Below are 15,711 nucleotides of genomic sequence, written 5' to 3'. Positions count from 1 at the left end.
TTGACGTGGAATGTGTTGATGGCAAAGTTGTATCACTCACTCAGCAAACATGGCTCCAGGTCTGGCCCGACGTGGCCTAACCCATTTGTTTTTGTATGTGACGATGGCAATATTGTACTGCAAATTCAGCGAACTCGGCCCTTATCGCATGCATCCAGGCTATGTCCCAGCCCTTGTACTATGGACACTGATCCCCTTTTCCCTTCTAGGGCGTGGACCTGGCCATGAGCCCTAAATATTTCTTCAGTGTCATCTTACCTTTGATAATCTACTGACTTTAGGGGCCTGACACAGAGTCTGTTTACCGCAGAAACCCCTCTCTGACAGCTCACCCTGTCCTACATGACGTTTAAACAGCCGACCGCATGGCAACAGCACACCTCACTGCAATTGCAATGCTTATGTTTTGTTGGATGTGACTGCTTGTTGGCCCCTGTTGGGCCCTGAAAGGGGCATATCCCCATTGGATGTGGCCCTCCGACCTCTACTTTCCAGTGAGCGTTGGTTCAATTGTTATCACCTGCATCTGGGGTGGGGGGTATTTCCACTGCAAGTTGGGGGTGGGGGGAGGTAATGTTGGGTATTGGGGACACGTTATTGCAAAAGGCGGGGGCAGATTGGCAGACCACACGACATCTGGCGCCCACATAGGGGCGTTTCCCACCCTACATGTAATTTACGACGACAGTGGTGGGATGTTGCCTAATTCTCTTAAAATGCCTACAACAGTGATGTCCTGGAACATTGGGGGCTTAAGTAATTACACCAAGGATCGTAGGATCATGTCCTATGCTAACAGACACGGCTGCAAAATATTGCTATTACAGGAAACGCACTCCACGGGCCCTCTGACCAAGTGTATGGCACCATCGTGGGTATCCCACAGATATTTCACCTCATATTCAACTCGGGTCAGGGGGGTGTTGACTATGATTCCCAAATCACTTAAGTCTTTACTCCACAAGAGCTATATAGACCCGGAGGGAAGATACATCATATTGCACTGCACAATAGCCAACAGAGAATACCTATTGGTAAATACCTATGGCCCTAACGTGGACTCCCCCGATTTTGTCAACCAGGTGGTATCTATATTGCTGGGCTATGTGGGGGTGCAGGTCATCTGGGGGGGGACATGAATTTTATATTAGACATCACACTGGACAGATCAGGCCCAGCTCCCAGACCACTGTCCAGCGCGGCGCGTAGACTCCTAGTGCACTGCACAACACTTGATTTTCAAGACATATGGTGGGCACTGCATCCCCAAACACGTGAGTATACTCACTACTCCTCCGTACATGACCGCTCGTCCAGAATTGACATGTTCCTTCTGTCAAGCACAATGATGGGGAGAGTGGTGGAAACACAAATAATTGCCCTCACCCTATCGGACTATTCACCGATCTTGTTATCCCTAGAACTGGGAGCATCTGCCCCTACCATCAACACATGGCGATTCAAGTCTTCCGCCCTACAGGATATCGTATTCAAGGCAGACATCCTTGCCGACATCCAGTCCTATTTTGAGCTCAATAAACCTCAGTCCACCTCCTTGGGAGTCCGATGGGATGCCTTCAAAGCCTTTATCAGGGGAATGTCCATATCTAGGGAGGCGGGAGTGCTTAAAACTATAAGAGCAGCCCTTGGCCGCTCTGAAGCCAACATACGTGAACTAGAGAGGGCACACCCGACGTCTGTTGACCGTGCTACTCTTTCCCAAATTAGCAAAGAACTCCAATTCTTTAATGAACAGGCCATTAGGGAAGTCTAATACTTTAGCCGTTCACAAGCTGCGCGGAAATATGGAGAAGGGGATAGACCTGGCAAAACACTAGCCACCTTGGCTAGGGTAGAGTGGGGCCAAGCTCAGATCACTTGCATTAAGGATGGCCAGGGGACAGTATGGTGGTCCGACCAGCAGATCCTGGAAGTCTTCACAGACTTCTACTCAGAACTATATTCTCAACCCCCCGAGCACAGTGATTCCCATATGTGAAACCTCCTCGAGCAGATACCCACGACCGACATCTCCCCCGCAACCAGAGACCAATTAGACTCCCCATCCTACTGGATGAAATAGTCAAGGCCATATCCAAGCTCCCTGAGGGAAAGGTGCCGGGTCCTGACGGGCTGACGGCAGAATTCTACCAGGAGCACGTCGCTATACTAGCCCCCAAATTAGTTGAAGTATGGAACAAGTCACTCCGGCTAGGGTCCCTTCCCCAACATTGAGCGAGGCCGTCATAACGGTCCTACTCAAACCCGGTAAGCCAAACGATGAGTGCGGATCATACAGGCCTCTCTCGCTAATGAATTTGGACACTAAAATCTTCGCCAAAGTAATTGCCAATCACTTCCTCCCGGTCATGTCATATATGGTCCACGACGACCAGTCAGGCTTCGTGTCTGGGAGATCCACATCCCATAATATTGGAAGGTTGTTTAATGTCATGTCGCAAATTGACCTGGGTACAAGTGCAGTCGCGGTCACACTAGATGCCCAGAAGGCATTCGACATGGTGTCATGTAAGTATATGTGGCTGGTATTGGAAGCCATGGGCATAGGACCTAACATCATTACATATATTAAGCTATTATACACCTCCCCGGTGGCCAGGGTTCGTGTTAACTCCCAGACGTCGGGCCTAATCCCTCTCTTCAGAGACACCCGACAGGGTTGCCCGTTCTTCCCGATCCTATTCGCCCTGGCAATAGAGCCAATGGCGGACTATGTCAGGGAACAACACTCACGTAAAGGGATACGGCTGAAAGACACCCCTGAAATTATTTCGCTCTATGTGGATGACGTGCTATTGTTCATAAGAGACCATGCTGTGCATCTTGACCCAATCCTACGTGATATCACCCGTATAGGCACACACTCTGGGTACACTATAAACTATACTAAATCCGAGATTTTCCCCCTCACCAGCTCCACGTTACAGCCCGCCACTGAATATCCGCTTCGCTGGTCCCCTGACGGGATCAAGTATCTGGGAGTCCAGGTGTCCCTGTCCAAAGATACATTACTAACAGACAACTACCTGGCCGCGGCAGAGCAAACTGAAGCCAAAATGGAGTGCTGGTGCACCCTTCCACTATCACTAGCCGGGAGACTGTCACTGGTGAAGATGATATTACTCCCCAAGTTGCTGAATGTATTCAGTAATGTACCTATCTGGCCCGGTAAGAGATACTTTACAAACCTACACAAGCTGTGCGCTCAGTTCTTATGGCACTCTGGGGCTGTGCGTAAAAAATGGTCCGACATGGCACTCCCCTACGATAGAGGGGGTTTCACCGCCCCTGATATGCTGCGGTACTGGATCACAGCACAGGCACAATTTGCTTCCTACTGGTATCCTGGGCCCCCATCTCGTCCCCATGTCAAGCTGGAAACTCTGGCGGTAGCAGGCACCAACGTAATGTCCTTAATTCTACATCAGCAGTACAAACCAGACTCGCCTATCGACCCGGTCCGAACCACTGTGCTAGCCTGGGGTCGGATATTTGAGAACTGTGCCAAACAACACCCATACTACAAGTGGCTCCCCGCCTGGCGATGTCCCGGGCTGGAACCCACATATGATACAGCCCTGGCGCGACACTGGGAGGCCCTGGGGTTCCTCGCTCTAACTGATTTCTACCCAGATGGGCAGTTCATAACGCTACAAACGTGGAGGCCGGGTCACTCAGGTTCTGCTCTGGAAATTCTGCAGTTTTACAGACTCTGCGCTGCCTTCCAGAAGGCATGGCCTGCTTTCTCCAATGAACCCCCGGATTCCCCTGGGATTGCCTAAATCGCCAATTCGGGTGGCGCCCGTGGGGTGGTTTCCTCACTATACAAGCTCTTATTGACCGCTGCCCCCTCCCCCCCCAGCCCTCCAGGGCCCGGGACAACTGGGCGTCCGAGCTGGAAGTGGATCTCACTGACCATCTGTGGGCGAAGATGTGCTCTCATACCAACGGGGTTTCCCTAAACTTTCGTTATCGAACCATACAGTATAAATTGCTGAACAGGCTGTACTACACCCCGCGCAGGATCTCTGGATTTGCGCGTTCTGACCCACGACTCTGTCCTCGCTGCGGTGCGGAGGGTGCGGGCCATCTACACATATTCTGGGACTGCCCGGGGCTAGCCACATTCTGGGGCAAGGTCCTGGAAACTCTATCAGAAATCACTGACTCTGCGGTTGATCCCAACCCACTGGGAGTTCTGTTTGGTGTGTGGCAGACCGAGGGGACTAAAAATATGGCTATGTTCCTGAATGTAAGCTGTGTGGTGGCTAAGAAATGTGTTTTGCAGAATTGGAAGAGCCCCCCCCCTTTTATTCCAGAAATGGTTAAATCTACTCACATGGTCCCGAAATTGTGAAGAAGAGTTCCCTGGTATGATTCCAGCCCCCTCCCGCCCCAAAAATATATGGTCTGCCTTCAACATCTACCTGAACAGGTTGGACGATACCTCCTCTGTGAACGATTCCCCGCAACCTTCTCCTTTCAGTGCTGCAGAACTTGATGCTCCGTGATATCTCATTCTCCAAATGCCGTTGTCTCAATGTTTTTTGTATACTTCTGTAATCATCTACAAATGTACTAAATTCTTCGACTGCCCTGATGTATGTGTATGCTATATGCCTCTGCCAACAAAAATAAAGGTTTAAAAAAAAAAATCAATGTGGGTGGGGGACCAGGAGCGCACGGCAATCACAGCTTTTGTGCGCTCCCTTTGTTTAGTAATGACAGGGCGGCGGGGCAGCGCAGACTCACCCTCCTTCAGGAGGCCCCTCCTGCCCCAGTAGGCAGACATTGCATGATCCAGCGATCATCAGCATCTGTTGGGTGGGGAGGAACTGAAAGGGAGATGAATAATATCTCTTTCAGCTCCGCCCCACCAAAGAGATGAACATGCTTCACATCTATGCGCAAAGCGCCGTGTGCGCTCGAATGCTGACTGGGGCAAGTGAGGGGCTTATGTGGGACCCGGCTCACTACCATTTTATGGAGACTGCCGATGTTCGGCTCGGCTGGCAAAGGATTTGTTTTCTGTAGACTACTACAGAGGAAAGATGAACCTTAATGGAGGAGAATTGTAAACCATATTTAGCCAAATAGAGAAGGTATGATAGTAGCATATTCTCCGGTTTTGATGGAACAAACTTGTTTATTTCTGTTAGGGGAGCTGGTCTGTACAGCAGTGTCTACTGTGGAGTAAAGGACAGAACAATCAGGTCTGATTTTGAGATTCCTGAAAGGGAACTTCTATTATCAAACAAATGTCCTGCCCTTCAGCCCGACATCTGCCCCCAAGGCCGGTATCAATTAACAGCAATTTATGCAATACATTTTTGCACAATGTACTTTTCTTTAATTTACTGGTTATGAATATGTATGTGCCATTATTTGGCTCTCCTTTTGTACCACTGGTATAATGTCACATGCTTAATGCTTTTGTGGATTAGACATTTGAGTTTTATATCAAGATTATACCAGATATTTGAGTTCCATTTTCATGTAAAATTGATGCCCTGAAAAATACCTATTTTGTGATCAAACGTGTGAGTAATTCTATGCAAATTTATGTTCATTGAGCAGGCAACTAGCCTCAATTTCTTTTGCAAATTACACATGCTTAATGAAGAGATAGTCTCAGACTTCTCTTGTTTCAATGATTGACCAACTCAAGATGTGCTAAACTTTATGTTTCGGAATTTCCTTAAAATAATAAATCTACTTGTGATGAAGCAAACCAATGAATTACAGAATATTTATGAAATATATAAAAAATCTATTTTATTTGAATAGAAATATTTGGCTTTCACTGAGCCAGGTGGTATGAATGTTCTCATCCCTCCTCGGGCTATGTCCCTGTTTCTCACCCGTCTTGGGGTTAGGTTGTTCTTACCGTGCTGTAGGATCATGATGCTCCCACCCCGCTTTGCAGTCGGACTGGGTTTACTCCTGTTTGGAGTTGCAATGCTTTCACCCCGTTATGGGGTCTTTGTGCTCTCAACCCTGCTTGGGGTCCGCCTGCTCTCACCCCGTCTTAGTGTCCTCTTCCTCTCACCCAGGCTTGGGGCCTTGGGGACCCAACTTGGGGTCCTTTTGGTCTCACCCTGGCTTGGGGTCTTCTGGCTCTCACCCCGCCTTTGGGCCTTCTTCCTCTCACCCCGGCAGTGGAATAACTTTGCTGAAAATGTTGGGGGGGGACATGACGGGCCTCATTCCGAGTTTGGCGCAAAGGGATACTGGGCACCGGTAAGGACACCGGTGCCGGTAATCCCTTTGCGCCCTATTCCGAGTTCCCTTAGCGGGTCCCTTCCTTAATGCCTGGTTTTACCCGTTAAGGGACTTTAGAGCTAATAACGGTACCGCAATTTGCGTTACCGTTATTCGCGCCTTCCCCCTTCCCATTGAGCCCTATGGAGGCTCAAATGGGAATGGGGAATGGCTTTTTCAGTGGGACTTACCGGACCTGCAAAGGTTGGAATAGACCGGTAAATCCCCATTGAACGAGGGCGGACTCGGTACCGATATTGGAGGTAGTCATGGCGCTAATAGTGCCATGATTACCTCCAAACTCGGAATGAGGCCCGACATCTGAAGAAAAGATGCCCCAGCCAAATGAATGGGGACAAAATGGTGTGCCATGAAAGTTGGGGGGACAAACACCGCTGGGCCCCCCTACAATTACGCCCATGCACCCCGGCTTTGTGTCCTCTTGGTTTCACCTTGTTTGGGGTCCTCTTGGCACCTCCTTGTGACCGCAAAGTCTCTGGATCATTTCACAGCCACTTGGTCAGATACTCTGGCTGCCGGCGTGAACTTCTCTGTGCCATGCGGTTTCTGAGTCGTTTGTGCTCTTCAAGCTCGTGGTTCCGGCTGTGGAAGGAGGTGGTTGCATTCTGCTTGTGCTTCCACCATGTTGCAATGCTGGCTTTCCTTTGCCACACATCATTTGGGGGATACGTCTTTCTACTATCAGCTGCAAGGCAGGACGTCCTCTCTGCTCTGTGGCTATTCTCATCATTCAATTGGTTCCAGGTTAGTGCTTTATCGCACTGGTGGTGAGGGGGCAGGACTTCCCGCTTGTTCCTTCTTGGCTGCTTACAATAGGTCGAAAAGTGTTCAGAATCTGCACCAGCCACTTTTACCGGTACGTTTTGTCTTTCATAGAATGTAATAACCATGTTACCCATAAGAGTGTTGTAGTCTTGGAAAAGGGGGGGAGTTTCTCTCTGACGGATAGAGAGAGAGAGAGAAAGAGAGAGAGAGAGAGAGAGAGAGAGAGAGAGATCCTACCCCCAGAGGGTGTATGTGGGCTCACTAGCATACCTAGGGGGTGTTAAGCTTAGCAGGCTCACCTCGTCTCAAAGGGGGTGTCTCCCCATGGATAGAGGGGATGAATTTTCTGGATTTGTCACAGAACTCAACCATTCCTGGTGATCCCACAAAGTTCTCTTGCCTGACGGTCATTGCTCCCTAGACATTTCTGTTGCACGTCTGATTTCATTATCTTTCGTTAGACAGGAATGTATGGTACTCTGTATCGTACTGTGTTTATGGTGCTCCCCTTTCCCACCCCTCCTTCCTGCCCGTTAATTTCCCTCCCTAGTCCCCACACAGTCCCCTCACTGAGCTTTGAAAACGTTCTGTCCTAATTTAGTGCTTAATAATACAACACTAAAACAATCTGTGTGTACTGTTGCATTTCAGGTTCGCGGCCTACGCGCGGGGGCTGGCATCGCGCGTGTAGGCCGCGCGGCCCGTGGCGCAGCTCCAGCGGGAGCTCTGAATAACTCACACCCACGCTGGATCGTCGTTTGCCCGGAACTGCTCCCCGAACGCGGGGGCGGGGCTTTTATTAAGGACGCCCTGCGTCACCGCGTAGCGGGACGCAGGGCGGAACACAACATTCCTCCTTTATTATAAAACAAAACAAAACACACACAACTCAAACAGCCGACCAACGGCCAAATCCAGCATAACGCTCAGTCTTCAATACTCCGCCACCTTGCCATCGGGGTTCATGGCACTATTGCACCAGCTACCACACATAGTCACTTAGCTTGGCTGGCGGTCTCGTCGTGGTTCTCAGTCGGTATCGTCCTTCGCGGGGGTCCTTCCCCCTTGCTCCAGACTCGGTTCCATCGTCGCTGTTCGGGTCCTCGAGGCCAGGTTCATCCGCCGGTTCCCAGCTTCCATCCCGCGCTCCATCCTCCTCAGGGATGGCCTCCGGCTCTTCTTCGCAGGGTGGATTGTCCATGCCTTCCCGAGGGCATTCCTTTTCAGTCCATAGTGTACGGGGTATGGCTTTGAACCATGACGCATTTCTCGTCACTTGGCGGTTTCCTCGTGTCACAGTGACCATGGTTCCATGCCGGTTGCTGACGGTCCATGGCAGTTCCTCGTACCTTGTGGCAAGTTTTGACTTGGAAGGGTTACGTAGCATGATAACCTGGTCACCCACTTGATGATGGGACGGCCTCGCTCTCCGCTTGCCACTCATGTGTTCGTTGGCATCCCTCCTCCTTCTCTCGGTGCGTTCTTCGTTCACCGTGTCCGGGGTTCTGCTTGGGTGATGCGGGATCGAGGATCTGATTACGGTGCCGAACATGAGGTCCGCCGGCGGTATGCCGGTGGTACTGTGAGGCGTGACCCGGTAATTTCGGAGGAATCGGAAGAGATCAACCTTCCAGGGGCTGGCGTTGGCCTTAGACACTCGGAGTACTTTATTGATAGTTCGCATGAATCGTTCTACGTCCCCATTTGCCTGGGGGTGTCTTGGAGTGATGTGGTGATATTTCACATTGAGGTCCTGTAGGTACCTTTTGAAGTCCTCTCCCGTAAACGGCGGGCCATTGTCGCTTTTGATCGAGATGGGTAGTCCATGGGTTGCGAACATTTTCTCTAGGGCCGGAATGACCACTTCAGCTGCTGTGGACTCTACTATCTCAACCTCCGGGTAGCGGGAGTGGTCATCGACGGCCACCAGCAAGTGGAGGCCTTCCCGGAGCTTGCAAAAGTCAATGCTGATGGCCTCCCAGCGAGAGCGGCCCCGTTCTGCCGATATGATGGGTTCCGGGTCTGGCGGCCCCCCTGTTATCTGACAGGCTAGGCACGTTGTGATGAGTGTCTCGACCCGCTCCTCGATCTGGGGAAACCATACTCGGTGCCGAATGCGGGCTTTCGTCCTTACCAGTCCTTGGTGCCCCTCATGTGCTAGGGCCACTATCCTGTCCTGTAGTTTGAGAGGGATTACGATGCGGTTTCCTCGAAGTAACATTCCACCTTCCGTGACTGACAAGTCTTGCCGGACTGTGAATATGCCTGACAAAAACCCTTTTGCTTCCGCTGTTCTGTTGTGTGTATGTCTCATGAAAGTCTTCCAGTCACCGGACAGGATGGCATCTTTCACCAAGTCGCAACACGGGTCTTGGTGTGTTTCCGCCTCGATTTCCTCGATGCTCACCGCTTTGGGCTTCATTGCTCGCACCACTTGGCATATGTGTTCCTCTGTTTCTGTCGCTACTTGGATCTCTTGTTGAGTGGCCTCTCGCGGATGCCTGGATAGAAAATCCGCTGGGTTCCCGCTGCCTGGTTGGTAAACGAGGTCAAAGTCATATTGCTGGAGGTGCAATAACCACTTGGTTATTCGTGCCGGAGGGTGTGCTGAGGTTCCCATGAATATTGGTAGGAGGGGCTTGTGGTCCGTGATCGTCGTGAAGTGACGTCCATATAGGTAGAGGTGAAAATGCCGGCACCCCCACAGCACGGCGATGGCCTCCTTTTCGATGTGCGAGTACCGTTGTTCGGTCTCGGTGAGGGCTCTCGATGCATACGCGATCGTTCTTTTCTCCCCTTCCCTCGTGACTTGCATTAGGATGGCACCGAGCCCCACGGGGCTGGCATCTACGAATAGTTCTGTAGGCAGTTCAGTGTTGTAGTAGGCCATCTTGGTGTCAGCTGAGAGGGAGTCCTTGATGTTTTCGAACGAGTCCTGGCATGTTGGCCCCCATTCCCACTTGACGTTGGCTTTCGTAAGTTCCCGCAGTGGCTCAGATAGTGTGGCCAGGTTTCGGATGAACCTCCCGCAGTAGGTGGCCATGCCTAGAAAGCTGCGCACTTCCGTGGGTGTCATCGGAGGGCTAGCCGCCTGGATGTCTGCGACCTTCTGCGGGTCCGGGGAGATGCCTGTGCTGCCAAACTTGTATCCGAAAAACGTGATCTCCGTTTTGAGGAACTCGCACTTTTCCCGATGTATTGTGAGCCCAACCTCTTGTAGTCGGCCCAGGAGGGCGTGAAGCCTCTTGATGTGTGTCTCTTTGTCGGGGGCGTGAATCAGAATGTCATCGCTCACGTTGAGGACACCAGGGATGCCTCGGATGACCTCCTGGATGGTCTGCTGGAACACCTCCGCAGCTGATGATATTCCAAAGCTTAGGCGTTTATACCTCCGCAGCCCCAGATGTGTAGAGAACGTTGTTATGTATCGAGAGTCTCTGTGGAGCTTGAGTTGATGGTATCCCGCCTTTAGGTCAATCTTTGAAAATATCTTCGACCCTGTGAGGTCAGCCACAATCTCGTCAATTGTTGGGGTTATGTGGCGTTCCCTTTTTATGGCAGTGTTAGGGAGACGCATGTCTATGCAGATCCGCACCTTTCCAGGTTGCTTGGGCTTCCGTGTGACTACCATTGGGGAGACCCACGGTGTGGGCCCTGTGACCTCCTCAATGATGCCCGCTTCCTCCAGTGCCTTGAGTTCCTGCTCCACTTGTTCCCTCATGTGGAACGGCGTTCTCCGGTGCCGGACGGCTTTCGGCTGCACAGTCTCATCAATATGCAGTTTGATGGTTTTGCCTCTTAGGCAGCCTATGCCTTCTTGCAAGTCCGGGTATTGGTTAAGCATCTGCTCGATCTCCATTTCTTCGTTGATATGGCAGACGAATTGAACCACTCCCAAGTCCTCCGCAGCGTCCCCACTCAGGAGGCTCTCAACACCTGCCTTCACAACATAGACTTTGGACCATAGTCTGTTCTCCCCATGTTCCAGTGTGGTGCGGAACCTGCCAATCACCGGCAGGGGCTTTCGACCGCCGTATGCATAGAGCAGAGTGTCGGTGCTTTTCAGCTCTGGTGGAGGGCTTAGAGTCAGGAAGATGCTCTCAGGCATTACGTTCACCGAAGCGCCCGTGTCGATGGTCATCTGAACGCACTGATTTTGGATGGTGACCATGCATTTGCGCCTTCGGGTGGCTTTTCCTCGAGGTCCACGGTCCTGGCATAGTGCAGACACTAGGTATACCTTCCTTCCTTTCCTGTCTGTGTCCTTGGAGGGGGCCTGCAGCATTGCCGAGACATCGTCCCCTTCATCCTCCGTAGAAGAGCTGGCCACTGCGACCCTTCTGGCACTGGCTTGCTTCTTTTTCTTGGTCGCGATCTTCTCCGGCTGGTTTTGCTGAGGCTGTATGGGGGTGTCCGTTGATCGGCATACTTTCGCGTAATGGTCCTTCCGGCCACATGCCCCACACGTGGTGCCTTGCGCAGGACAGTTGCGACGGCCATGTCGTGGGCCACCGCACCAACCACACTCAGTGGGTCCTGGAATACGCGGTTGCCACCTGTTTTGTCCGTATCCGCCACTGTTGTCGTCTCTCGAGGGTTGTTTGGTGGCGATGCGGGCCACCATAGCCGTGTTGAGAGCAGGTTGCAGCCTGTGTAGCGTGGCCTCCATGTTGGCCGCTCTAGTGTGTGCCAGTTCCCTCTGGCGTCCTAGTTCAAGGATACGCTGTAGGGGGATACCCTTCTCGCTGAGTATCAGGCGCCTCAGTTTTTCCGAATAAATCCCGTTGATGATCTGCCTCCTGATTTCCTTCTCCACATTTGTAAATTCACAGGACATGGCTAACTTCCTCAGGCGGGTGTGGTACGCATCAAGGGTTTCCTCCGCTGTCTGTAATGTGGTGCAGAAGAGAAACGTCTCATAGTCCGGGTTCAATTGAGGGAGAAAGTGATCGGTGAGGGCGTCTTTTGCGCTTCGGTATCCATCTAGGCCATCATCAACGTTCAGCGAATTGAAAATGCGCAGTACCTCGTCACCCACACTGAGTAGCAGGTGTGCCTTCAGTTTCCTGGGCGCAGTGATCTCTTTGCACTCCATCGCCATCTCGAACTTCTGGATCCATAGCTGCCATCTGGGTCCGCATGACGACGGATCCGTGAATGGGTCAAACGGTTGGACCAGTGTCGACGAAGTGCCTTGGGTTCGAGGTGGAGGCGGCGTCATGGACAGGTTTGCCGCCATTCTGGACGGCGTGGAGGGCCCAGGCGTGGATGTGCCGGCCGCCATGCTGGCGTGTACCTGATCCGTGTTGTCGTGGGTGCCTCCTACAGCCACCGATTCTGTGCTGCGACGTCTACCTGCCTTGGAGGTGCCGCTGTGCCCAGGCACTCCCCACACTCTGTGGTGCTGCTCTCCTGTGGTGGATGGGAAGATCTGTGGTCTTGGAGGCAGAGCTCATTGGTATTTGAGAGAAAACGAAAAAAAAAAAAATTTTTTTTTTTTTTTTTTTTTTTTTTTTTGGGGTGGGGGGTCACGTGTGTGATGGCACCCCCACCGGGTGTCCAAAAATTAAGCCGCGATGGCTGTGCGTCGTTGTGGTGCCTTCAGGGCACCGAGCTTATTGTGGAGCTCGTCTCTCCTCGTCGCCATTGTTGCATTTCAGGTTCGCGGCCTACGCGCGGGGGCTGGCATCGCGCGTGTAGGCCGCGCGGCCCGTGGCGCAGCTCCAGCGGGAGCTCTGAATAACTCACACCCACGCTGGATCGTCGTTTGCCCGGAACTGCTCCCCGAACGCGGGGGCGGGGCTTTTATTAAGGACGCCCTGCGTCACCGCGTAGCGGGACGCAGGGCGGAACACAACATGTACATCAACTCTGTGTAGCGCTTTTGTTAGTGTAGTTGTTCAAGCAGGTTAAACAAGCGCAGTAAAAAGAAATCCCATGTTTTTCATGTGTACCTGTTAAAGACTAGGCAAACCTCCGCAGTATTGTCGAAATAAGTAGCACATGGCCCTCCTGTCCCAGGGTACTGCGGCCGGAGTAGCAGCAAAACATCACTAAATCTAGTGCAGCAAAAACCAAGCACAGGCTGTGAAAATCACACGCATGCATCCCACGTGCAAGTATTTTGGTTATCCAAAATCACTCATGCCCTAGCACTCATCAGACAGAGCGCAGGCACATACAACCGTTCACGACTCTGAACATCTGCATTTCTGGGTGTTGGTCGACACAAAACTGCTTCACTTACTTCGTCCAAGGCTGACACTCTTCAAAAGCTGAGGAAATGTTTGAGAATCGTCCCAATGCACATGGCGTGCACACAGTGTCCGTGTCTTTAGTTGCTGCAAGTGAGGAAGGGCGGAAGAAATACACATGTTACGTTAAACGGCTGCATCATTACAACATTCAATGACGTAATTTTTCATTGAATGCGATTTTTCCCACCAAACGTAATACAGAATGTTCATTCATAGGGGGTTTGGGGTACGTTCGTTTAAGCGTTGAGCATGCCTCTAAGAATATGGATGCTGGTCAACATTTAATTTTTACCACTAGAATCACGACAATGTGCAGCTCGAGAGTTTCTTTGACAAACTATTAAAGACAGATCTAGAGTATTTGCAATATGCCCGTTGTGAATGTTTATATACTTTTAAAAAACCAAAGAAATAAAAAAAAAGAATGACCACATATTGTTTGCATAGGAGAGAGGATAATGGAGTGCAAATAAATTAATCCAACATTTCTGAGGGCTAGCATCAAATTAGGGGAATGGTAAATGTGTTGCATATGCACCCCACAAAATAAAAGAAAGATGCTACATAACTACGACATCTAACGCTGGAAAGACCAAGTAGCTTGGCAAGATATATTTGCTAGAGCGGTGTGCCTGTGCCTCCAGTAGGCTACACATTTTATGATATGATAAGTCAAATAGGGAGCAGGTGCAAGTGGATCTAGGTCACCTGGCCTAAGCCCCGCCCACCTGGTGCCTTCCTGCCTGCCGCTCTTTTTCACCACTTAGCAAGCCCCGCCCACCTGGTGCCTTCCTGCTTGCCGCTTTTTCCTACTTAAGGTGCCCTCCAGCCTCTTTTCCTTTACATATGGGGAGCAGGTGCAAGTGGATCTAGGTCACCTGGCCTAAGTCCCGCCCACCTGGTGCCTTCCTGCCTGCCGCTCTTTTTCCCCACTTAGCAAGCCCCGCCTACCTGGTGCCTTCCTGCTTGCTGCTCTTTTTCACCACTTAGCAAGCCCCGCCCACCTGGTGCCTTCCTGCTTGCCGCTTTTTCCTACTTAAGGTGCCCTCCAGCCTCTTTTCCTTTGCAGATGCGGAGCAGGTGCAAGTGGATCTAGGTCTCCTGGCCTAAGTCCCGCCCACCTGGTGCCTTCCTGCCTGCCGCTCTTTTTCCCCATTTAGCAAGCCCCGCCTACCTGGTGCCTTCCTGCTTGCTGCTCTTTTTCACCACTTAGCAAGCCCCGCCCACCTGGTGCCTTCCTGCTTGCTGCTTTTTCCTACTTAAGGTGCCCTCCAGCCTCTTTTCCTTTGCAGATGGGGAGCAGGTGCAAGTGGATCTAGGTCTCCTGCCTAAGTCCCGCCCACCTGGTGCCTTCCTGCCTGCCGCTCTTTTTCACCACTCAGCAAGCCTCGCCCACCTGGTGCCTTCCTGCTTGCCGCTCTTTTTCCTACTTAAGAAGCCCTCCAGCCTCTTTTCCTTTGCAGATGGGGAGCAGGTGCAAGTGGATCTAGGTCACCTGGCCTAAGTCCCGCCCACCAGGTGCCTTCCTGCCTGCTGCTCTTTTTCCCCACTTAGCAAGCCCCGCCTACCTGGTGCCTTCCTGCTTGCTGCTCTTTTTCACCACTTAGCAAGCCCCGCCCACCTGGTGCCTTCCTGCTTGCCGCTTTTTCCTACTTAAGGTGCCCTCCAGCCTCTTTTCCTTTGCAGATGGGGAGCAGGTGCAAGTGGATCTAGGTCTCCTGCCTAAGTCCCGCCCACCTGGTGCCTTCCTGCCTGCCGCTCTTTTTCACCACTCAGCAAGCCTCGCCCACCTGGTGCCTTCCTGCTTGCCGCTCTTTTTCCCACTTAAGGAGCCCTCCAGCCTCTTTTCCTTTGCAGATGGGGAGCAGGTGCAATTGGATCTAGGTCACCTGGCCTAAGCCCCACCCACCTGGTGCCTTCCTGCTTGCCGCTCTTTTTCACCACTTAGTAAGCCCCGCACACCTGGTGCCTTCCTGCTTGCCGCTCTTTTTCCTACTTAAGGAGCCCTCCAGCCTCTTTTCCTGTGCAGATGGGGAGCAGGTGCAAGTGGATCTAGGTCACCTGGCCTAAGTCCCGCCCACCTGGTTCCTTTGTGCCTGCCGCTCTTTTTCCCCACTTGGCAAGCCCCACCCACCTGGTCCCTTCCTGCTTGCCGCTCTTTTTCACCACTTAGTAAGCCCCGCACATCTGGTGCCTTTTTGCTTGCCGCCCTTTTTCATACTTAAGGAGCCCTCCAGCCTCTTTTCCTTTGCAGATGGGGAGCAGGTGCAAGTGGATCTAGGTCACCTGGCCTAAGTCGCGCCCACCTGGTGCCTTCCTGCCTGCCGCTCTTTTTCATCACTTAGCAAGCCCCACCCGCCTGGTGCCTTCTTGCTTGCTGCTCTTT

General features: G+C 51.9%; 1 protein-coding gene across 1 annotated transcript in view; it reads right to left on the bottom strand.

Moving 5' to 3' along the window:
- The window catches only part of TNFRSF11A (TNF receptor superfamily member 11a), a 281,431-nt gene that overhangs the window by 90,558 nt on the left and 175,162 nt on the right, over positions 1 to 15,711 (bottom strand). The window contains exon 5 of the mRNA XM_069613673.1: positions 13,316 to 13,409. Within this exon, the coding sequence (XP_069469774.1) occupies positions 13,316 to 13,409 (94 nt within the window). The remainder of the gene's footprint in view (positions 1 to 13,315; positions 13,410 to 15,711) is intronic.

Source organism: Ambystoma mexicanum, chromosome 5p (assembly GCF_040938575.1).
Source record: "Ambystoma mexicanum isolate Mex_15411 chromosome 5p, UKY_AmexF1_1, whole genome shotgun sequence".
Classification (NCBI taxonomy): Eukaryota; Metazoa; Chordata; class Amphibia; order Caudata; family Ambystomatidae; genus Ambystoma; species Ambystoma mexicanum.
The sequence above is the reverse complement of the archived record's forward strand: the minus strand, read 5'-3'. Positions and strand labels throughout refer to the sequence as shown.